This window comes from Arachis hypogaea, chromosome 11 (assembly GCF_003086295.3).
Source record: "Arachis hypogaea cultivar Tifrunner chromosome 11, arahy.Tifrunner.gnm2.J5K5, whole genome shotgun sequence".
Taxonomy (NCBI): domain Eukaryota; kingdom Viridiplantae; phylum Streptophyta; class Magnoliopsida; order Fabales; family Fabaceae; genus Arachis; species Arachis hypogaea.
This window is the reverse complement of record NC_092046.1, coordinates 142,090,073-142,114,792: the sequence shown is the minus strand read 5'-3', so window position 1 is coordinate 142,114,792 and position 24,720 is coordinate 142,090,073. Positions and strand designations below refer to the sequence as shown.

Sequence of the window (24,720 nt, the reverse complement as noted above, 5' to 3'; positions counted from 1 at the left end):
CTTCGCTTCGCTTCTTTCTTTTCTTTCTTCGCTTTGCCCTTTCCACCTTCTTTTCCACTGAAATGGACAAATCTTTTACACACAAAAAGCCAATAGCAATTTTATTATTTTGCATATTTAGTTACAATTTTTAGTGGATTAACAATGGGATTAACTTTGATAGAATCTAATTATAAATTTTAATTTTTGATGAATTAAGAATGTAAAACGCATTTAGGATTTTCATTACTAAATTTATATTTATAATTAAAATAGAATATTAACTTAATGATGTCTACTTTTTGGTATCTGTATATTTGTATACAGTTTATAGTTTATACATTCAAATATTATATCTTTACTAGCATAGTAGTATATTTTCCACAAAACTGTAATTTTTTTCAAGAAATTAAATAAATTAATTCCCCTCTGTTAGATATGGACGAAAAAATATAGCTCGTGTGCAATTAGTATTTCCCAGCGTGTTTGGTTTGCTAATTAAAAGACTCAACACAAATATTAGCGTTGATACCTCGATCTAAATTATAAAACTAGGTCCAATAAAAATACAAGGTTTACCTTAAAGAATGGCCTCTATTGGATACTCGCTTTTTTGGAAGGTCGGACACTGCATCGATTTATACTTATTTAAATATAAGTAATTGTCTCTCCAAATCTCTTTTACTATGTCTATATCTCAACAAACTCTTAAGATATAAGATAAGATAGAACTACTGTCACTAGAAAGGTCATCAAACTCTACTATAAATATACTGTATCCTGAGGTATAACTTACGTTTTACTCTACTAAAAATCTATCTAAAATACTTACTCACTTAAACATTAGAGTTCCTTACAGGTACCACCCTCAACCTCTTCACGAAGAATTCGGACAAACAGCACATCGGCATTAAAGAGGACGGACGCTACCACACTAAGAGACCTGAACCTCACGTTCAGGCCCAAATCAACGTTTCAGGTAACTCCCGGAACAATTATATATATGGTTACTTTTATATTAAAAATATATATATATTTAAATTTTTTTATTTAAATTAAATAAATATATAAATTATGTAAATACATAAAATATAAAGTAATTATGTAAATACATAATCATGCACATTTCGAATGCTGAAGAGTAAGATTAAAAATGAGCATATTTCAGCGTCTTAGATCTCATTCTATGACCGAGCAACGCCGTGACATATCCTAGCTGCACTCGGTATATATTTTACATGGGAGATCGGGTACTGAGCACCCAAAATATGTTTAATTTTAGAATGGAATCTCAGCACCCGAGATACGTGCAACATCCCTAATTTGGGACTTAACATCCGAGATATGGTTAAACGTGTAATTTGACTCTCAGCACCCGAATATATGTATTATGGTTTAGGTATCTCTGCACCCAAGATATCTTGGAGAATAACTCTATTTATAGAGCCCATTCCTCAACCATATTTCGAATGTTGAGGCTCCAATTAGACATCTTAAACGTATTTCAGGTACTGAGACCCCCTAAAACATATCTTGGGTGCACTCAAGATATGTCACGGTACGGCCCAATCACAGAACGGAATCTCAAACATCGAGATATGCTCATTTCTTGTCTCACTCCTCAGCGTTCGAGATGTGTATAGTTACGTATTTACGTAATTACTTCATATTTCATATATTTTCATAATATATATTTATTTAATTTAAATAAAAAAATTCTACATTTTTTGGTATTGTAAAATTATAAAAGATATAATATTTGTTTGGGCGCCGTTCTCGAGAAAAATCCTTTTTAAATGATATTTTTTTAAAAGATCTTTTATAAAAGTAAAAGTGATTTTATGTTTAAAAAAAATTTTTATCTATTAATTATTTGGATAAAATAAGATAAAAATATTTTTTTGTTCATTTATTATATAAAAATTTTTTTTTTTTTAAATTTTTTAAAAAAATATAAATAATAACTTTTTAAAAAAATATTTTTTTAATATTTTTATTTTTACTATTAAAAATTTACTAAATATTTTAAAAAATAAAAAATAAATTTATTAATTTAACGCGCTCAAACAAACACATACACCCATGGTAAAAAATGGTAAGCAATAATCAGATCAGATGGTAATGAGTAATGACCACATTGTTTAGTGTAATTGGGCTGGCCCAAAATCCTAACCCATGACTGAAAAAATCAATTCAGATCCATTGGACCTCAGTTGACCTGTGACCACATAACGAGATTTCCTAAAAACGACAGAGGACGCTGTCACAGTCCAACTGACACGTTAGCGTTTTGGCCAAACTTGCAGTCTTCACATTCCTCAAAGCAAACCTATTCCGATTCTTATTTTGCTTCCCCTCTTTTTCTTTCTCTTCTCTCAAAGTCAAAATTCAATTCCACTTTTGACAGATTCATTCATTCCCTGTTCGGCGAGAGATCATGGCGATGATTGCGGACATTCTCGTTGCGGCTGACACCGTCGCAGTCACCGCTGCGAAAGGCCTATGCGTCCTCCGTAGCTGCCATTCCACCTGCAACGTTTCCGTCACCGATTCCCTCGCCGACCAGATCTCGGCCATCCTTCAGCCTTACGACGCGGTGGCGCCGCCGCCAGTGAAGCCTAGATCGTACAGGGTGCCGCGTCGGACGCTTCTTCGGAAAAAACGACGAACGAAGCGCAAGTTGTCCGGCGATGGCGCCGGGGACAAGGGAAACGAGGGCTTTTTCTTTGGCGACGGAGACGATGGTGTTTTCGGAGGCGGCGGCGGCGGAGGGTTCGGAGGAAGCGGCGGAGGTTGGAATTTCAATAGGTTTGGGGACGGGCATAATGATTGGGATGAACATTCGATTCCGGACCCTGCGTTCGATTTCGTGTACCAGGTGCTGTCTTGGATCATGCTTTCGAATTGCATCCATTTCGCGTTCAAGAGGATCGTTCAAATCCTTGCGGATGGCGCGATTGTGGATTCTGGTGATAGGGAAAAAGTTCCAGCTAGATTAACCCCAATTTGTTGATTTGCTAGTTCATACTTCTTGGACTGATTTTATTTTCAATTTAATATTTGCCAGATATGATGATAGTTCTTATTGAATTGGAATGCCATGTAGAGATAGCAGATGCTTGATTATTACTGTCTTTATTCCAAAATCGAGGAATCATGATCACATTACTCTTGAACATTTCCCCCCCCTCTTATTACTGCCATCATTGTACTTGTACAGTGTATGCTGTAGGATTGATTGGTTGTTTAAAGTTTGAACCTACCGGAGTTGAAGTGTTTAATCTTTTTGAGCTCTTTTGATTTCAGTAGTTTGGTTGGCTTGTTTGTTCGAAATTGCCTCAACCTCAGAGTATGATTCATTGCTAATAGAATAAGGAATTTTTACATGATCAAAAGCACGATGACCATTCAACTTCTGTGTGGTAACTTATTCGTATGCTTGTTTGTATAAGTTGGGTTCGGTGTTTACGATATGATTTATTGTTAGCTGAATAGTAGTCTTTCTTAAAATGAAGGCCGGGTATGTGTGTTTCTTTGCTTGCTCCCATATATAGCGATGGCAATACCACCCGAACCCGCGGGTACCCATCCCGCCCCTACCCGCTCAGGGCGGGTAATTATCCTCCCCGCACCGGGGTGGGTTCTTGGGAGGGGGGGGCGGGCGGGGTCGGGTGGAGGTAATATCCGTCCCTACCCGCCCCGCTATATATATAATATATATAATTTTAATATATAATATGTATAATATATGTAAAATAATTAGTAAATGATTAATAATATTGTATCATATTTAAATTTTTACTTTAATTTATGTTATGTATGTGATGATGGTTATATAAATTTTGAAATTTTATTTTATTTATTAAATTTTAATAATTATAGGGGCGAGTAGGAGCGGGACAGGTACCCGCAGGGGCAGATTAGAGTTCAACGTTTTATTACCTGCGGGTAGAAGCGGGGCGGGTTCTATGCCGGTTGTTGTACGGCGGGACGTGGTTGGGTAGAGCAAAAACCGGTTCCTACCCACCCGATTGCCACCCCTACTCCTATATGTTTCTTCTCGAATTGTGTCAAGAAAGTGGCAACCCGATTCTAATCTTTGTCATTTTTTTGCTTCTTTGGTTTGTTGTTTTGTAAGGTTTATATCTTTTCCGAGGAGGTTGAGGGACATTCCATTGCCTTGTACATTACAAACTAGGTTACGTTATTATTACCAATAGTTTATTGGAAAAATTGATCTTGATGTTTGTTTGTTTTTTGTTTTTTTTTTTTTTTTCATATTTGCACACTTTGATTTTTTAATCATGCCATGAGCCCATGACCCATCGGTAATTAATAGAATCATAGTTAAGTAGTGGAAGTGAGTCACGGCGTAGCAAGAGAAAGGAACGCGTTTTGGATTGGAGTAATAGAATAGTGGCTTATTATAACTGGAACACCAAAGAGTAAATTTTCATTTTGGTTCTTGAGATTTGCATGATTATCCATTTTAGTCTTCAAAATTCAAAATTTTTTATAGTGGTCTTTCAGATTTAGGTTCGGGTACTAATTTGGTTTTTCGATCCTTTCTGACGATGAGTCAGTAAATAGAGTGCTGAGGTAACAAAATCTTGACACGTTGGACTCTCCAACGATTAGATGACATGACAACATTTGATTTTGGATCTCATTTGGTCCCCGGAACCCTAACTTTTTTTTCTTCTTCTTCTTCCTCCTATTCTGCGTCGTCCTTCTCCTCTCGTTCTTTCTTTTCTACTTCCTTGTCTCTCACCCGACTCATTCTTTTCTCCTTGACTTCCTCTTTGCTTTCGCCTTCTCCGCCGTGCTCTTTCCCTTTTTCTGACATGATCTCTCCTTTTCCCATAGCAATATACTTTTGTTGATCATTTCATTTTTTTGGTGGGATTTTTTATCAATTTTAAAAGAGGTTATTGAAATAGAAGGAGTGTCTATAACTACGATAATTCAGTCAAAAGTAGATATCTTTAAAAATTATTAGCAAAAAATTCAAATTTCTATTTATTTTGCTTTACTGAATATGATTATCCCCCATTCTTTTTTTTCAATGGGCGAAGTTATGACACAAAAATTAAGACATTAAACTCAATACAGTAACTGTTTATAAGCCAAATAACTAATAAACACTTGAGAAGGAACTCAAGGAAGTAAAAAAAGGGATGTTTTCCGATTTATTGAAAACTTATTATCACACGTTTTACAACATGAAAACTGAAAAGCGTGCAACAGCAACCGGCTTTAGAATTTTCCATTAACAATGACTTCACTATTTGATGAGATTCTTTATTACGTACCGAAGAATGTCTCCATTATCGAAATAAGCTAGTTCCACCTAAAAATAAGACAAATGAAATGCACTAAGCAAGGAAAGAAGGTGCTGCAGCAAGCAAGAATCATATTACTATGGGAAAAAGATCGGGTGGAAGACAAGGAAGTAGAAAAGGGGAAGCGAGAGGAGAAGGACGGCGCAAAGTAGGAGGAGAAGGAAGAAAATTTTAGGGTTCTAGAGACTAAATAGGGTCTAAAATCAAATATAGTCATGTCACCTAATTGTTGGAAAGTCCAACATGACAAGATTTTGTCATTTTTGCACTCGGTTTGCTTACTCATCATCAGAAAGGATTGAGAGACCAAATTGATGCCTGCATTTGACTACTATAAAAATTTTGAATTTTGAGAACCAAAATAAATAATCGTGCGAATTTGAAAGACTAAAAGTCTAAAATGGGAATTTACTTGCAATTGGGAGGATTACATACTCTTTGTATGCAAAGATTGATATAAACAGTAACAATGGTAACTAGAATTGTTTTGGTAGGGACTTTTCCGTTGCGTATTAGCCTATTAGGGATTTTTCTTACCGTCCAGTTTTAGCGTTCGGTATGATGAATTGAAAAACCAGTAACCTTATTGAAGAAAAGTCAGTTGCATATGATAATATGCGTGCGTTTGTTTATAGAGACAGGACACTAAGATAGAAACACAAAGACACATAATCATGTTTGACAGAAGAGATATGGATAGAAATAATGTCTAAGAACATTGAATTAGTGTATTTTGTGTCTATCTAAAAGAAGGACATGAAAACACTAACAAGAAACACAACTTATTTTTCATTTTTTTTAATTATTCTTGTTAATATTTTATAATTATATTTTTTTTATTATTATATTTTTCATCTTAAATTTTTTGAATAAAAAAAATGAGAATAAATTAAATTTTCATAATTTGTTCTAGTTTATCACCAAACAGGATACAAGAATACAAAATTTTGTATTTCTGTCTTTTATATCTTGTTTTCAGTGTCTTGTTCTGCGAAACAAATACAACCTAAATAACATATTATCTTAAAAAACAACGTGGTATTTTACCAAATGAAAAATGACAAAAGTGGTCTCAAACCATTTACAGGATGAAAGACCAATTTATTTTCTAGTATGAACGATTATGAAATGCATTGTCATTATTTTATTCAGAGATAGTAGTATCCGTTGAGACCATAGATAGAGATTGAATTGGATATTTATTTGTATAAATATTCTTTGGAGAAGGGAATAGAGAATTGATGTGCTTACTGATTAGTGCGCATACATCACGTATAGAAAAGAAAGAATGCTGCAGAACAATAACGAAGTCTATATAAAATTCTCATGAACTTCTAGACCCAAAAAATCCTTTACATATAACAACCCAGAACAAATCTCATGTCCATAGATGACTTCAAGAGGAGCATGGCGTAAGGTTGATTCTTTATATCCAAAAGAATTCGTCAAGGGTACTCAATAACGAAAGTGCAACCAATAAACACTTTCATAACATGCAAACAATCTAAACACTTGGGACAACATAAATAGGAAAAGAATATGGAAACTCACATTACGTTTAGCTGTTATGTCTCTGAAGAAAACGAGAAAATTAATCTCGTGAGATAGCCAGAATGAAATAAAGGACACAGAGAAATGCATATGAAGGCTAACCATAAATCAAAAAAGCAGTTCATACGTATGAACCCCCTGACAATCATGGCTACCGGGGGTAAGGGTGTAGGTATGGACCTATATATTGTAAAAATTGGATGAAAGGAGAAAAAATAATCACTAATCGGCCATCTTAGCCAATCGGTGAACAGTACTTCTGGCAACTCTGTTCCCAGGATCAATCTTTAGCACAGTCCTCAGGTCTTCAGCACCAAGTCTGTACTTCTCCATACTCTCATACAAGAGAGCACGCTGTACAAGGACGGACACATTTTTCTCATCATTTTCTAGAACCTGCAAACAAAACAACATAAAGATGAAAACACTTACTTGAAAATAAATGGTGATGAAAAAATTGGTGTGGTTTGATTCATCCTAGAAGTCATAGGCTCATAGCAGCAATTCATCGTGGAGCCAACCTAAATGTACAGGGAAATCCTAACCTCTCCCAACTACAACAGTCAATAGCTGAACTCAATACACATGCTACCTATGATCTCAACAAAGATATGACATTATAAGCCAGGAAAAGATCTCATATTGTAAGCCAAATAGATCTAATGAGACATTCTTTTCATTAGCAAATAAGTTTGCCAATAGCATACCATACCATATTGTGGCGGCTAATTCATTTCTCCAACAAGAAACAACATTCAATTACATAAGTCAACAAATACTTAGCATGTAGTTTGCGATTTGGAGAATTACTTGGACTAAAGCTTGTCTTTTGCAGTTCAGCTAAACTAATGGTTTGGAATTCCATATGGGAAGGGAAACTAAACACACTATTAGTGATTCAAAAAGCTACATTTATAGATCTCACAACTACTATATACTATATAATTCAAACTCTAAACACAAAGTAATACTACAGGCCAAAGTATACCTTTGTACAATCTGCCACTGCCTTCTTATACTCCCCAACTTCTTTGTAACAGGAAGCCCTGCATGACAAAACCTCCACAGAGCCTGCGTTATCCCCGGCTTTCTCCAGAAGGATGACGGCCCAGGAAAGCCACTTGATAGCATCAGCAAACTGGCCCTGCTTGTAATTGTCCATCCCCTTGTTTTTGGCAGCGGCACCAGACACCCCGGCAGGAGGTGGGGGAAGCCCTTCAAGCTCAGTGGTTGTGCCACCCACATCATGCCCTCCTCCACCAAACTCAGAATCCAGACCCCAATCTTCCACTTCTGCAGATGCCTGTCCTCCAAATCCTTGAGACGTAGCCGCAGCAGTGCCTCCGGCAGATGCTGAGGAAGATGAGAAAAACATGTCCATTGGATCAGCACCACCAGCAGATCCCTGGACTGGGGTCTGATTCGAGGTGGCAGATCCACCAAAATCAATGTCAATTCCAACATTACCAGAAGCTGCAGAGGTCGGCTTGTAAGCATTCTGAAAATCTCCAAAACCATCATCCCCCAAATCATTCTTTTGGGATTTAGCAGCTGAATTAAGACTGGCAGCACCAGATTGCTTTGATCCAATACCAGACAGAGAACTAAACGGATCATTGTTACTGGAACTGAATCCACTACCAGCTGAACCACCAACACCCATAGTGCTTAATGAAGGACCCCCAAGATTCGGGCTTTTGTTGGAATTCATACTGGTACCACCATACCCGGTACTAGAACCCCCTAAATTGGCAGAAGATCCCCAATTTGTACTACTCTGTGCGGTGTTAGCAGTTTTGGGCAAAGAATCTTCCATTTTTCCCATGGAAAAGGTGGAAGTGGCGGGAGCTGAAGGCTTGGAAGCAGGGGTTGCGTTTTTGAGAGGAACATTGGAAGAGCTCCTGGGACCTTGGCCAAGCGCAGAGGTGACCAGGTCTCCGAAAAGGTTAGGGTTTTTGTTAGCTATGCCGACGGTGGAGGCGGAGGCGGAGGCAGAAGCGGAAGGTTGGGTGGAACCCCATGACTTGCCGAAGATGTCACCGACCATGGAAGGGGGACCACCGGGCAACCCAGTTTGAGTGGCAGGAGCGGAGGCGGGCTTGTGGGACCATGCAGGTTTGTTGGGTTGCCAGGAGGGCCTCGGTTGGGAAGAGGAAGTGGCGGTGGAGGAATAAGAATAGGAGGAGTAAGAAGGGGCGGAGGAATTGGGGGTTTTCTGGTCGTTGAGGGATTTGGGGCGATTGGATCCGATGCCGAGATCGAAATCGAAATTGTAGTTGTTGAGTGAAAGAGGGGATGATTTGTTTTGGTTGGAATTCATATCTGCGTTGTTGGGATCTGATCTGATGATTGAGTGAGAGAAGGAGACCCTTCTTTTTGTTGTTTTTGATTTCAAGATAGAGCAGGTTGCGGTTGTTTGTTGAATTATCGTTATGATGATCAAACGCTTGTCTGAACTCGCTTCCTCTTTTGAGTTTTAATATTACTCTAAGGAGATAGATCCGTTTTATTGTTTGTAAGATCAGATTAACACACCCTTTTTTGTATTATTTTTTATCTTTATATTATTTTCAGACATCCGTTAATGTGATATGATCCTATGATACACACACAAATACACAATGGCCCAAACTTGCCCCAAAACCGTATCTATGCTTGGTCTCAAATAACATGACAACAGATTGGATAAATAACATTGCCTATTCAGTAATTCAATTGATTTTGATATTTTATTTTATTTTCTAAATATTGGATGTCAATGGGATTTACAATATATTTCCGTTTTTCAGTTTAGAGCAGAGATTTACAAAATTCAGAATGCCGCTTGCGTCTCTCCAGTCTCAAAATAAATCCCAATTTGAACTGACACTTCTTCAACTTGTTTTGCTAGTCATTTTACCGTAGTACATTCGAAATAAACAATCTTCAATTACGTCATTCCAAGCCCAAGGTCGGAGAAAATTATTGAAGCAAATATCTGAGCAATCCCTTGGCTCCGGTATTATCTAATGGTGCTTAATTGTTGGTTATAGACTTGGCCAGCTGCTAGTAACAAAACCTGAAACAAAATAAACAAAGAACTCCTCTTAGTCATAATCAAAACTCACCAAGATACATATACACTTGGATTTCACACTTGACCAGATAAAAAGGCTACAGACACAAATATGTAAAACAATCAGTATCCCAAAAGGCGAACTGCTTTGGCTCTGGCAAAAAAATAACCAGATTACTAAGGATCCATACTGCGAGAATTTGAATACTAAGATAAGTACAATCTGAATTGGATATCACATCATCATAATGATACTAAAGATTCTAATCATATGATGTCCAAGTTCAGGCAGAGTCATTTCCAAATAAAAAACCATGGACATACAACATGCCTTCAGATTCAGAACTTAAATCAGAATTCTCCCCTACAACTACTTAAGTTCTCTTAGTTATATGGGGGAAATTTGTCAAGCAGAGATCATGTTTAACATTTTGGTCCACCAGACGGAGAGTTTTGACTGTTCATTGGACTCGATTGCTGCATAGGTCCTCCTTGACTTTGGTTCCAGTCCTGTCTTTGAACAGGGTCTCTCCTTTCAACCTGCATTGTTTCACGACGCCTGTCATGCCGTGGCCGAGGTCTGCTCCTAGTTGGTTGCCTCTCAGAATATCTATACTGTGGCCTTGGAATCACTTTCCCATCAACAAATAAGTCACCTGAAAATTCATGTTACATGATCAAAACAACCAATATCAATTAAAAAAAGAAAGAAAGAAAGAATGATCAAACAATCAAATCACATGTTGATTATGTCAGGGTCCAAAACTCACCTCCATAGTCCTTGTTGGGAACATCAAGATATGAATCCGGCAGCACCCAAAGAACTCCAGGTAACTCTATTAAGGCAGGAAAAATAGCAATAGTTAAGCATATGAAACAACACACAATTATACAGAATGAATGACAGGCAAATAAATGTGAAACACCAATTCTGATTATCCAAAAAAATATATAGAGAGAGAACAGATACAGATATAGTATTTTTTTGGTGACAGATACAGATATAGTATGATACTTGTGCCCTAACTCCAAAAGGTATTTAAATTTAAACATCACAGAAATAATTTGAGGAGTCTTTTAAATACAAAGCAATTATGATATCAAAAATGCTTTGCAAATCAGAATTTAACACATGCAAGCAATGAAAACAAATCTAATAAGCTTCGACATTAATGAAAGACAAGAACTGATGGGAAGAGGAATCAGAAAGAACGTAGCGGTAAAAACCTACCTTTAACTTTGTAAGAAAGCTCTTCGGAAATGAGGGCACCAAAACCAGTATATGTAGTAGTGGAAACAGAGTATATCTTCTTCTTAGCCTCTTCCTCACTACATAGTTAGCAGAAAACTCAAAAATCAAAACAGGAGGAAAGAAAAAAAAGAAGCAAATTAGGCATTGAGATTGAGAAAGAAGGACCTTCCAAGAACTTGAGCTAGTGTTTTGACATAGGCATCAACCATTTGTTGTTCGGAGGGTTTGGGATTCTCGGGGAACTCCATGACGATGAGCCAGTGCTCGTAGTCGCAGCCATCGAGAAGAATAGTCTCCTTGGGAGGACGGTTGCTCCAATTGGGAGAGGGATCGTTCAGCGGCGAGTAACCCGAACCCGACGATTTGGTCCGAACCCGGTGGAGCCTCGCACAATCAGGAACCGGTAGGGTTTGTTTGGCGGCACACAGAGCAAAAGGCAAGCGAGAACGAGGTCGAGAAATGGTTGCAGGTGCAGAGGAAGACGAAGAGAGAGCTCGTGAGAGCGTAGATGCTAGGATGCGCCGGGCATTCCAGTACGCCATTTGCCTCCAGTAACCTGATCCGTGACACGGCGGGTGTTGCTGTTCCTTGCTCCAGCCTAAGGAAGGGGTGATGTTTTTTTTTTATTCCTCTTTTTTGTTCTCTTGGACCCTTGGGACGTTGGGCCACTTTGTCAACCCAAATAATTAAAGGAAGAATCTCTTTAAACCCTATCGTTAGTCTAACAAAATATTCATTTCATTCACAGTGACAACAATCGAAAGCAACAAGATCACACATCTCATATCTTATAATCATCATCAAATCCAAAATCAATAACAAGAATCTGAAATAATAATCTCTGTATGACGCATAGCAACACAAACACAAAGCAAAGAAAGTGCGAAAACATACTGTATCCATTGTCAACAAGGTAATTGAAGCCTAATTAAAAACTAAATTCAACTAATTATACCAAATCTATGTAAGAATCAAATCAATCAATACAGGTATACAGCAACAAAAAAATTGAGGAAGTTATTATTTCAGCAACAGAGCAACAAATTCAACGACCAGTAACTACAAATCAAGGTTCTGAAAACCAGATCGGTCATCAAACTGCACTATTTACTGGTTTACTGGTTTATTGGTCCAACCGGTCTAACCGTGGTTCAACCGGAAAAACCGTTTCATGATAAAATAATTAAGTAAATTAAAATAAACATCATAAAATATCTTTCAAATTTAAATCCCTACACAAACTATCACCAACTAAATGTAATTAATCATCACAGTATGCAAAATAATTGCAGTGCACAAGTTAAAGATAGACAATATTACCTTAACGTAATTGAGTCAAAAAGTAAAACAAAACAGGCTCTTTTAATTCTTTTATGCTTGTAGGCTTTAATATAATCATTAATATAATCATTATCATTCAGAGAAACTTTCTTGAAGGAATTTATGGCAACCAAAATAGGCCCTACTTTTTTCTGAATGGTACAAGATATGATTAACAAGGTTAAATATTGAAGTTGGTTAATCAAACCAAACAAGAATATTTCCCAGTTGTCTCACTGAGTCCAGCCAAATGGAAAAAACATCACTGTGTACTATCGTAATTCTAGATCATATCTTACTTTCCCATCAGGCAGTGAAACAACAGACTCAGTTCCAGAAGATGTTATCTTCACCACTCACCAGCTCCTAATTCCCATTTGAAAGTTGAAGCCAACACGAAATGACGAACTTCAGAAGTAAGGGAAAGAAATAGAAAATTCTAAACTATCCATGTCTTACTAATAATGAGAACAAAAAACTCAATCTCTTAAACTCAATAATTACATCAGTTATCCAACTAAATAATTGCATCACAGTTATCATAAACTGATTTCAAAGCCTAGAAGCAGAGTGAAATTAAAAACATGAAGCATATAATAAATCAAAAGATCACCAATTGCAATTTTTTTTAATAAGAACAGAAGTTAAGAACAATGAAAAATGAAGAAAGATTAACATTTTTCAACCCAATTTTAACAAAGCTCATCACAATGATTAACAACAACAAAAAACACTGAAGGAACAGTGAATCAGTAATATGGGCAGTGCAAATTTAAAATTTAAAAGTTATCAATTTAAAATCTATCATCAAATACAATCAGTGAGCAAAGCCAATCAGTTATGATTCTGTGACTAGGAAGCAACAAATTCAAGTTACAGCAACAAATTTAGCAAATCTTAGTAAAGTCCCGATTTACAGCAACATTTAGATCAGCAACAAGGCAAATTTATTGATTAGCAATTTTTTCAGCAAAATGCAAAAATACAGGGAGAAGGGAAATATGGAGAAGAGAGAACAGGGAAGCGATGGTGCAGGGACTCACCAACGGTCGACGGCGAGTCAGCGACCACACCACGGAAGGCGACGAAGCAAGAGACAACCCCACGAGTTGCTTCTGCCGCCGGCGACGAGACAGGCGAACCACGAGATGCCAGTGACTGAGACGAGACTCGAGTGACACTGGGAGGCAGAATCGAGCAGAGACAACCACGGACGACGAGCAGCAACCAACGCGCACAGCTCGAGCACTCACTGGCGGAGGGAGGCGCGAGCAGCCGAGCACAGAGGAGAGAGGCGAGATGCGAGCACACGACGCGGAGGATCCGGCGAGAGGCCCGAAAGCATGAAGACGGTAGTTCTTGAGTGCGACGGACGGCGGCAGCAATCTCCCACTCCGACAGACGGCGACGACGATTGGTGGAGGCTGCTTGGGTTTGCTTTCTTTGGTGGAGGCTAGGGCATTTGCTGCAGGAAGGAGTTGGAGAAGTGGGGGATAAGTGGATAAGGCGTGCAATCTTTTCCCTTTCAACAAAGGAAAAGACGTCGTTTTTGTAAACCGGCCGGCTTCCGGTCCGGTCTGACTGACCGGTTACCAGCCGATTTAGCGGTTCTCGAGCGGCTTTAAATTGACCGGTTCTTTATACTGGACCGAACCTTTTTTTGCCGGTTTTCGGTTGAATCGGTTCGAGCGGTCGGTCCGGTCCGGTTTTTAGAACACTGCTACAAATCAGTGAATTGATGATTTACAGCAATGATTCAATGAAATTGAAAAAAAAAAAAAGAAAGAACAAGGAAGAAGCTGACCAACTGACGACGGCAACAAGAAGAGTAGAAGACGACGACGACCTCAGACGCTGGTTGACTGGTTCCCTTTGCTTCTGACGCCGGCAAGGACGATGGCAAGGAGGGCGACGGCGACACAGTTAGACCGCAATGACGACACAGCGCGCGACGGCGACCTTGAGTGCGACACACTAAGTGAGCGAGCGAGATCGGAGAGTCGGACCGGCGTAATCTTGGAGACGTCAGTGAGTGCGACGGTGAGGAGAAGAAGAAAGACTGAAGAGAGAATAGGGACGTTCATCACCATCAGATTACGTCATTAGGGCATTTGGGTGGAGGGGGACCAAACGACGTCGTTTCAAGCTAATGAAAAAAAAAATCAAAGTGACCTGGACCGGATTTTTTGCACTGGCAACGTCACCGGTTTTTATTATGCCCGTACGGGTCAAACCGGATTTCTCTGGTCCGATACTTGAGCAGTCTGCATGATGACTCAGCCCAGCCAGGTGATCGAGTTTCCAATCGAACCGGCCGAGTCGAGTTGGGTTTGATAATTATGGTGCTGATGAAGAAATCGAAACCGATGCTTTTTATTTCTTACTTTCTCTATAAGGATTTTTTTTTGGAGTAATTATCTAAATTAATTCCTTAAGATTTTAAAAGCGGATACTTTAGTTTCCAAAAAATAAAAACATCTCCAGAATTTTTTTTCGTTGACAAATCAATCTATGACATGCTTCTTCGTTTATATACTCAATGGAAAATAATGAAGTGGCACATATGACATAACGTGTTGGGGAAACACATAGAAAAATAAGTTCCTATTCTTATCAGTAATACGACGTCATTTTGTATTTATAAAAAAAAATCCTACGGCTTTAGAAGTCTCTTCCCCAACTTTCTCTCTCACATTCAGAAGCTCGCAACACTCAAAGTTTCAGTTCTCAAGCACTCAAAGTCTCAATCATCTCTACCGCCACCTTTTGCCGACCTCCGTCTCGGTGCCGCGTCGCTCTCTCTCCTTCCCTCCAACTTAGTCTCTCACACTCACAGCAGAGGCAAAGTTCAAAGCCTCAACATTCTCTATCGGCGCCTCTCACCGACCTCCATCTCATTGTCGCGCTGCTAGCCGGCCTCTTTGTGTCACGGTGCCTCTTGCCACCCCTCTGTGGCACCCCGCAGTCTTGTTGCTCGCCCTCATTGCTTGTTGTTGCCTCCCTTTCTATTCCTTGCCATCACTGCTAATCACTCAGTCTCATTGCAACCCTCACCCCTGTTCTCTCTTCCTTCTCTTCCTGGATTGGCATGAAAGCTCATCAAATTTCCCGTCTTCATGATCTCTGACAGTCTAGGGTTAATCTTTGACGCAATTGGCTTTACCTCTAGAGTCGCCGATTCATGTTGTTCTACCTCTCTGCTACTCCGATCCAGCTATTGCTATTGGAGACACCGTCCATGATTGAAGGTATTGTTGTTGCTACAGGTGTTCACGATGATCCTAGTGCTGTCTCTCATGATCCTGGACATGTCAAGGAAAACTTGATAAATACTACTCTCACGATCCTTTATTGCATCGGGGTAATCATCGATGGAAATTTTAGGTATTCCAGGATTTTGAATTTGTTGGTGACTTGCGTGGTGACGATGGAGTTTATGATGTCCAAAACAATGGCTTTCATGTTTAAGGTTTTGGAAATGGAGTGGAGGTTCTGGTTTTTACGGCGAGAGAGTTTAATGCAGAGGATATGGAGGTGGATATCAGCGAAGAGTGTGACTGAAGGGAGATAGAGGAAGGTGATGGAGGGTTTAAGGTTTTTTATTAGAAGATCAAGGACTGTTTTATTCTCGTCGCACACGTGGACACTTAATTGTCATGTATGAGAGTTTGCGTGCTAACTCAGTATTTTTCGTTAGTGAATCATGCTGGAAAATGGATGGAGATTAGAACTGTTATGTCTGATAAAAAAATATTGGAGATTGATTTGTGTATTAATTTATTTTAAAGATTAAAATTTTCGTTTTTAAAATCTTTGGAGACTGATTTGGGTAATTATTCATTTTAAATATCGAACTAATATAAATATTATGACAAAAAACAAGGATTTTTTATTTTTAAGTTATTTAAATATTTTATTTTTGAAAATGTGTAACACATAGAATATTTTATCATTTTGTGTAATGTATCACATCTGAAGGACTAATATCCAAAACTAATTAAAGCAAGATCTCGGGTATTATGCACTTAGGATAAAGTAACAATTAAAATTTAATAGATCCCAAGTACACCACAGATATAGTATAGAAGTTCTTCACGTAAAGGAATTATGTAAGGATGCAATTGGAATGAATTCAGTGTAATTAAATTATTAATCTTTAAAACATAAATTAAAAAAGAAGAAAAAAAACATAAATTTTGATCAAAATTCAACAAAACAAACGAATAGTTATGAGATTACTTCCATTGAAAATTGGTAAAATTCCACAAAAGAGAAAAAAAAGATCTGAAAAAATTTGTAGTTAGTAGAATTTTATGATCATTATTGATTATTGTTTTGATATAGATTGATAGTTTCTTTATCAAATATGTGTGTGTGAAATAAAAAATTTTAATTTTTGAAAAAAAAAAAAAACCCACTAAAGCACTAAAGTGGCTGCATCGTCTATCATAGTATCATTGTTTGTCGATTACCGCATCCATCCATTAGGTTATAAGTCCGAGTCATATAAAAAACGATGAAGCTCTCAATTATCGATTACCGCATCCACCCATTAGGTTATAAGTCCGAGTCACATAAAAAACGATGAAACTCTCAATTACAGGATCTTATAACAAATTTTTTTTATTAGCATATGAAGGATTCCGAAAAACGAATTGAGAAATACAATTTTCTTAAGTTTTTATTTTGTCAAAATTAACAACAACTAATATAAAATTATAGAAATTAAACCAAATTATATTAATTACAAAAATCACAACAATGTTATAATAATTAAAATCATAGAAATTACGGAATGAGAGTTATCAGAAGGGAGAAGCTGACGACGGTGATGAAGAATGAGGAAGACGGCAGTGCTCTCTAAAACGAAGAAGATATAGATGCTCTTAGACGCGACGGCGTTCTCCTCAGCTAGGTGAGGCGTGCAACGAATGATGCAGTGACCTTGGTAGGGCGCCGTGGAGGAAGCTTCTTCGTTTTCTTTGTCGGAGAGAAGAGACGAGTTTGAAGAGAAGAGAAGGAGACACTAACACAGAGACGAAATAATCAAATATGAAGGTTGGGTGAGAAACCCAGAAAAATAAAGAACAAATGATATTTTTTTAAATATTTTTTAGAATTTTTTTTGGTATGCATGATTATTAGAGTTCATGGAGGATGTTAATAAGATTGAAATAATTTTTTTAGTAAAGATAAATAATTAAATGTATTTTTGTTTTTGTTTTTTAATTATTTAAATTTTAAAACTGTAAAATAAACAATTTGATTAATTTAAAAAGATCATTTTTGTTTAACATATACAAAAAAAATTAAGTATTTTAAAAAATTAAATAAAAAAATTAATTTTTATTTTTATTAAATTATAAGAATATTTTAATAAAAGTAGTAATATAATATATATTTTTTTTAAAAAATAGGTGCTAACATGAAAAATAAATTTTATACGACTTATTGTTATTTAATTTGTCCATATTTTAAACGTAATGATAGGTACGAATTTATTATCGTACCAAAGTAAATACTATAAATAAATAACACAGTTTTTTTACTCTTAAATATTTGTATACCGATATACTATTTCGCTTATCAAAATTATATTAAGTAATGATTTTAATCTACTTAATATACTAAAACTGGGTTTTCCCCCAACTAATGAAAGTGAGGTGTCGATTTCTCATGAATCTATTTTTCCGTCAAAATGAATGTACTATGTTCTCTTCTAAGTTTATTTTATAAAAATATCTTTATTATAATTATACTATAATTAGCATTTAAGTAATAATGCATAATTATAGTAATTTAGGAAAATATCTTTATTTTTAGAAAGTACTATTCTCATGTAATGAAAGCACTATTCTCTCTTCTAAAATTATTTTTAAAAAATATCTTTATTATAATTATATTACAATTAACATTTAATGAATAGTGCATGATTATACTAATTTAGAAAAATATCTTTATTATAATTATATAAAATAATTTATTTAATATACTAAAATTGGATTTTTCCCCGACTAATAAAAGTAAGGTGTCAATTCCTCATCAATTTATTTTCTTTTCAAAATAAAAGTATTATTCTCTCTTCTAAATTTATTTTAAAAAATATCTTTATTAGAATTATATTACAATTAGCATTTAATGAATAATGCATAATTATACTAATTTTAAAAAAATATCTTAATTATAATTATATAAAAAATTAAACATAAATTTATAATTCTAATTGCTATAAATATGATACTAACGTTCGTAGTGGTAAATTGATATTACAATAATTAATTTCTATAATTATTTTTGTACTACTAAAGGCTATATATAGTATTTCTTTGTGGTTAGTGAGTTTAAATCTAAGAATCAAAGCATTCTTTTTTTCTAATCTGTTATTCTTCTTTGATTGGGCAATTGTTTCTAAGGAGCTTTGTAGGTCAAGTTCAAGTCACATCTCCTCCACGTTTTCTACGTTTGTCCAAAAATATTCGAAGTAGAGCATATAATGAGATTGAATTTCTTCAATTTAGGTTCAGTTTTGAAAAATTCGTGCCAACCTTGAAGATGCAATTCAAATATTGGTACTATATTTAAATTTTCGTCTCTTAAGCTTTTTGTATTAAAAATAATTTTATAACATATTATGATTTTTTTCATAAACTACCAGCTTTCTGGTGCATTAATGTAATGCCGTTAAGGAGAATAAAAGTCAATTTAATTTAACAATTTTAACAAGATGATAGTCTGAATTTGTACAGATTCTAAGTGTTCGATTTTATGATGTTATTTCGGTTGGTTGTTACGAGAATGATTCTAATCTATACGTATCTAAGGATTAGAATATATTAGTTATAATATTGTAATTGATTAAATTAGTTTTAGAGAAATTTAAATTGTTGTCTCAATTTATATATTATGACTATTCTTTTTGGATATGTTATTTTTTAACTTTTTAATATGATTTTTTTTTTATTTTTAAGTTTTTTTTTGGATATATGTATCACCTTTTTTTGTATTTCAGATTAGTGATGCAATTATTAAGAGAAATGTAATTCATTAATAAATTAGAATGATTAAAAGTTTAATTATATTGTGTGGACACAAGATTGATTAATTAAGATTAAGGCGTGAAAAAGAAAAAAGAGTCACAATACATAGTTTTACTTTCTTGCTAATATATAAAAAAATATGTGAAAGAAAAAAAATTAAAATATCACCATTAAAAAAAAAATTGTTAATCATACATATGAAAAGAGATTGGAGAATATACATGGATATAAAATATAAAAAATTATTATTCGATTGTAGAATAAAAAATGATCATATATATATATATATAAACAAATATTTAGAATTATTTAACAAAATTAATATATATGTATAGATAAATAAAAAAATTGTTATAATTTATGAAAATTACACATATGATGATATTAATAATAAAGAATAAAAAAATTATTGAATGATTGTAGGCTCAAAAAAAATTAATCATGATAAAAAATAATTAATATATGCGATTTAAATATATTTACATACAATTAATATATATATATATATATATATATATATATATATATATATATATATATATATAAAGAAGTATTTAGAATCATTTAACAAAATAAATATATTCTAAAAATAAAAAAATTATTAACTAAACAATTGATATATATACATATAAATAAATACGGAAATTAGTATGATTTATGAATATTATTACGCGTCTGATGGTATTAATGGAATAAAAAAATCATTGAATGATTGTAGGCTAAAAAAATATTTATAATAAAAAAATCAAAAAATAATTAATATATGTGACTTAATATATATATATACTTAAATAAGGAAAGATTTAAAATTATTTAAACAAAATAAATAAATATATCCTACGAATAAAAAATCATTGACTAATCGATTAATATATATTGTTAGTATAAATAAAAAATTATTAAATAAAAAAAATAGTATGTTTTCAATTTTGGGAATAAAACGTAAATAATTATAATATAATAATTTGTTTAGTTATTAATATTTATAATATTTATTTTAAATCATACATTTAAAAAAAAAGTAGATTAACAAAAACGATTAATAACTATATTAGAGTTGATACACATAACACTAGATTAAGAAAAAATAAACACATAACATGTTACTTTTTTATTAATTAAATTACTACAATTCAAATTAATTTCAATAAAATAATTTAAAATTATGATTTCAACCTTATCGCCAACGAGGTATAGCTCAAATGGCATAGTCTCCCTATACTCAATTAATGGGTTACAGGTTCGAGTCTCCTATCTTTTGTTAAAAAAAAAAAAAAAATCTTATCACGTGCATAGTACGAATTATTGAACAATTTATTATCATGTACATGGCAAGGATTATTAAATAATTTTTCATGTATTTTTTCCAAAATAAAAATAGTATTTTTACTTATAATTATTATTCTTTATCACTTTTTCATTTAAACACTAATATTATTTATTAATTTTTTTATTTTTATTTCTCACATTTTTTAAAAATTTCTTTTCAATATTTTAAGTATTTACTTATTAAATTTAGGTATTAATTATACCTCAATTACGGTATTAAGACTTTGAATATAATTTCAATTTAATTTTAGACAATATATATATATATGATATTTTAGATATTAATTATTATTATTTATTAACTTATTTTAAGTATTTAATTATTAAAATATTAGATATTAATTATATTTCGTTTACCATGTTAAGACTTTAGACATAATCCCAATTTAATTTTGGACAATGTCAGAAGCAAATATATATAAAATATTAAATTAGAAGAGTAGATTTTAATTTTACATAAAATAATATAATAAATATAGAGTATAAATAAATTTACTTGACAAATATAATTATTTATAGTGTGATATTTTATTACGATAACATATCTTTGTGTATTGACTCTCTCTCTATATATATATATATTCATTTTAGTTTATTATTTTTTTATTATTATATTTCAAATTTAAAGTTTCCTTGATCTAACATTGCAGTGAAAGAATGACAAGCAAAAAAATTTTAAAAAAATGAGAATATTCTAAACATAATTATCGTTAATCTTTTTTCTTTAGTTTTCAAATATATTATATATTTTATTTATTTAGAGTAATAACTAAATTTATTATAACTATAGTAAAATTATCTTTAAACTGTTAGTATTATTAGTAAAATTTTGAAATTATTGATATATTTTTAGTATTATAATTATTGCAATATCAATATATTAATAGTAAAGTGGAGAAAAAAATATAATATTATATCAAAAAAATTTTTTTAAATCATAATTATAATTTATGATTGAAATCATAATTTAAATATTTTAAACGGGATAATTTCATTTAGAGAATTCATAATTCAAACATAATTTTTATACACTTAATAACTACATTTGAGTTAATATATTTAATACTATATTTAAAAAAACACAACCAATGCATATCATATTATTTATTTATTAATTAAATTATTACAATTCAAATTAATTTTAATAGAATAATTTAAAATTATAATTTCAATTTTATCGCGTGTATGACACGAATTATTATACTTGTTTAAAAAATATAATTAAGATTAGGAAAGCTATTTTTATTTTTTATATTAAAAAGTATAATTTTGGAAATATAAGCTTAATATGACTCGATAAAGCAAGAAAGATATATACATGAAAGAACATAAAATATTTAAAAAATATAAATAAATATTCATAACATTAAATAGGTTAAAATAGAAATGATATAATAGATTGTATATAGTTTAGTTGTTACATAGCGAGAATTAAAGAAGGACACATATTTAAAGAAAGAAAATGTTAGGGAGATGAATAAAAATATATGACACGTTGTTCTTGGAACACATATGAATGCCTATCTAATGATATAGGCCTATTAGTGTTGACGTTTTTTTCTGATATTACGCATATTTTTGGCCTTCTGTCCCCCCTTCTTTACTTTTGAATTTTGCAGTTTTAGCTTCTTTGGTGCTTTTTTCAATGCCACATGCACCGATGGCAATTTTGACTTTGTGGGTACTTGTGGTGTCGGCTTTTTGGGTGCTCGCAATTTTGTTGCTACTGAAGTTTTTATCATCTTTAGTGTTGTTCCTGCTTTTGGCAACGTGGACTTTTTTAGTGCTGGCAATTTCGCTGGCACTGTTGGCAAGTTTGGCTTTGTTGGCACTGGCACTGGCACTGGCAATGGCAATCTCACCGGCACTGTTGGTAATTTAGGCATTAATGGTAAATCTAGGCAAGGTGGTGGAATTTGTATTCCTTCGAAAATAGGTTTAACATTGATGCATGATGAGTTTAATTGCGGAATCGTCAGCTTTTTAAGCGTGTTTCCAAACTGAAAATTAATGTCACGAAATATAATTCCTTCACATGGATTCAGCTTGCTGCACTTCATGTTCACTGGAGTTGCTGAAGTTGTAGTTCCCCTTATATTTATAAAATGTACATTCTTTATCTTCACAAGTGATGGCTGCACACATAGAATGAGTATATATATTTAGCATAACTAGCTCTTCCAAAAGATTAAAAAGATAAGAATGTTATTAAGCAAATTAAACCCACCTGTTTTGTGCAGTCTTTAGGGCACAAATACTCTTGGTCAATGATGATAGCATTCCTAACATCTTCCATGGTGATGTTACTGAAAAATACATCTGAAGCTGCACCCGGAAATTTGTGACCTGGCCATGCTTTGATTCTAAGGCCATTCGTTGTCCTAACAAGTCTGCTGTTCCTAACATGGACGCCTTTCACCTCAGCTTCTCCCTCTTCCTTTCCAAGGCTACCAATGCTGTCATGCATGCATATAAATAAGTAAAGATATTTACTCTCTCAACCAACATCTTAAACTTTTTTGTTCTAAAATATTTGATTAATTAATTACCTAATTCCATGTCCAGGGCCACATGTTACGTCCTCAACGACAATGTTTGAGGATCCTTGTATCATACCGATACAATCATCACCTGTTCCAATGAAAGTTTTAGAAACGATGACATTATCGGAGTGGCTAATATGAATGCCATCGGTGTTTGGGCTATTTTCTGGTGCAGTGATTTGAACATTGGTGATCCTGAAGTTTGCGCTGCTAGTTACGAAAATGTGAGAGCCTTTGGGATTTACCGACTTAACGCCATGCACAATCACGTTGGTTACGTTGCTGAAGTATAAGTTCTGCAATCCCATACAAGGAAAAGTTAGATGAAAGTATGGCATTCTATACCTCTGTAGCCATAGAATAATTTATTTTGCTGAAAAAAAAAGACACATAAATAATTATATCTCTAGTTAATAATAACTTACAGCAGGATTCTTGACGCATGAGCCTTGAGTTTTTTTGTCGCAGTCCTCCACTATTTTCCAAGAGCTATGGCCCTGGCCATCAAATGTACCTACACCGGTAATCTTGAGGTCAAAGTGATCCTCGATCCTGAGCCAATGTTCGTTCATATACTCAGAAATATCCGTGGAAGCCAAGACAGTGCCATCAATCTGCATTACTATCGGCCCATTAAACTTGCATGGCCCATTCAGAAACATTTCCCCAATCAGGAATCTCCCAGGAGGAACAAGAAACCTGCTCTTCACCGTGGACTCCCGAGTTGCCGCCCATGCATCCATGAAAGCCTGAGTGGAGTCCGTTTCGCCATCGGGTACGGCTCCGAAATCCATAACATTGTGTATTTTCTCGCCCGGAAGAAGCACGTGATGATCACGTTCTACGTCTTGTCCCGCATGAATATCAGGACCACCTATCGGCTTGCTTCTTGTCTTGATCGGTCCCGCATTTGCTTCATAACATGATAATGCAAAGAGAGTAATAATAAGAACAAGTGTATATATCGTAGCTCTCTTCGTGATAATCATTGTTTCTATTGTTCTTCTTCTTTGTGATTTTCGTTCTCTAACCTCCAACTCTTCTCTATTAAATAGTGAATATCAGGATTCTGTATTATGCTAAAGCAGTTGTATGCATCTCTATTAATGGAGATTGTGTTCTGCTAACTTTTGTTTTGGATTCTACCAAATTTAGAAATTTATCTATCTTTGGGGTGAACATTTTGCATTCAGTTTTCTCCTAAACAGTTGCCAGCGTAACTAATCAATAATAAAAATAAAACAGAAAATATAACCAAAGAAACATGTAGCATTGCAACTTTCAAGTTTAGCTCTCTGAACACCGTAAAAAT

At 34.2% G+C, this 24,720-nt stretch overlaps 4 protein-coding genes across 9 annotated transcripts; 1 reads left to right on the top strand and 3 right to left on the bottom strand.

Annotated features, from left to right (window-relative positions):
* The first annotated feature begins 2,255 nt into the window (after positions 1–2,255).
* On the top strand, positions 2,256–3,157 carry LOC112723114 (uncharacterized). Its single transcript, XM_025774354.3, has one exon. The coding sequence runs from the start codon at positions 2,417–2,419 to the stop codon at positions 2,990–2,992; it is 576 nt and encodes a 191-aa protein (XP_025630139.1). The 5' UTR covers positions 2,256–2,416; the 3' UTR covers positions 2,993–3,157.
* A 3,453-nt stretch (positions 3,158–6,610) lies between these two features.
* Positions 6,611–9,529, bottom strand: LOC112723111 (uncharacterized). Its single transcript, XM_025774350.3, has 2 exons — positions 7,861–9,529; positions 6,611–7,268 (listed from the first exon to the last, which is right to left on the bottom strand). Exons 1-2 carry the CDS (start codon positions 9,190–9,192, stop codon positions 7,095–7,097), a joined length of 1,506 nt encoding a protein of 501 aa, XP_025630135.1. The 5' UTR covers positions 9,193–9,529; the 3' UTR covers positions 6,611–7,094.
* A 45-nt stretch (positions 9,530–9,574) lies between these two features.
* Positions 9,575–14,022, bottom strand: LOC112723112 (multiple organellar RNA editing factor 3, mitochondrial). 6 transcript variants are annotated; one of them, XR_011868021.1, is made up of 6 exons: positions 13,543–14,022; positions 11,345–11,847; positions 11,159–11,256; positions 10,698–10,763; positions 10,259–10,583; positions 9,575–9,930 (listed from the first exon to the last, which is right to left on the bottom strand). XR_011868021.1 is itself a non-coding variant. In XM_072207914.1 (6 exons), exons 3-6 carry the CDS (start codon positions 11,719–11,721, stop codon positions 10,351–10,353), a joined length of 774 nt encoding a protein of 257 aa, XP_072064015.1. In that variant the 5' UTR covers positions 11,722–11,847; positions 12,799–12,865; positions 13,543–13,968; the 3' UTR covers positions 9,575–10,350. The 6 variants fall into 6 exon arrangements, 4 of the variants coding, with proteins under 4 accessions (XP_072064015.1, XP_025630138.1, XP_025630136.1 ...); XR_011868022.1 differs by having other exon boundaries at positions 11,345–11,777; positions 13,543–14,016; XM_072207914.1 differs by adding an exon at positions 12,799–12,865 and having other exon boundaries at positions 9,575–10,583; positions 13,543–13,968.
* Positions 14,023–22,236: 8,214 nt separating this feature from the next.
* LOC112723110 (exopolygalacturonase-like) lies at positions 22,237–24,431 on the bottom strand. Its single transcript, XM_025774349.3, has 4 exons — positions 23,834–24,431; positions 23,415–23,704; positions 23,093–23,321; positions 22,237–23,000 (listed from the first exon to the last, which is right to left on the bottom strand). Exons 1-4 carry the CDS (start codon positions 24,395–24,397, stop codon positions 22,407–22,409), a joined length of 1,677 nt encoding a protein of 558 aa, XP_025630134.1. The 5' UTR covers positions 24,398–24,431; the 3' UTR covers positions 22,237–22,406.
* Positions 24,432–24,720: the final 289 nt, after the last annotated feature.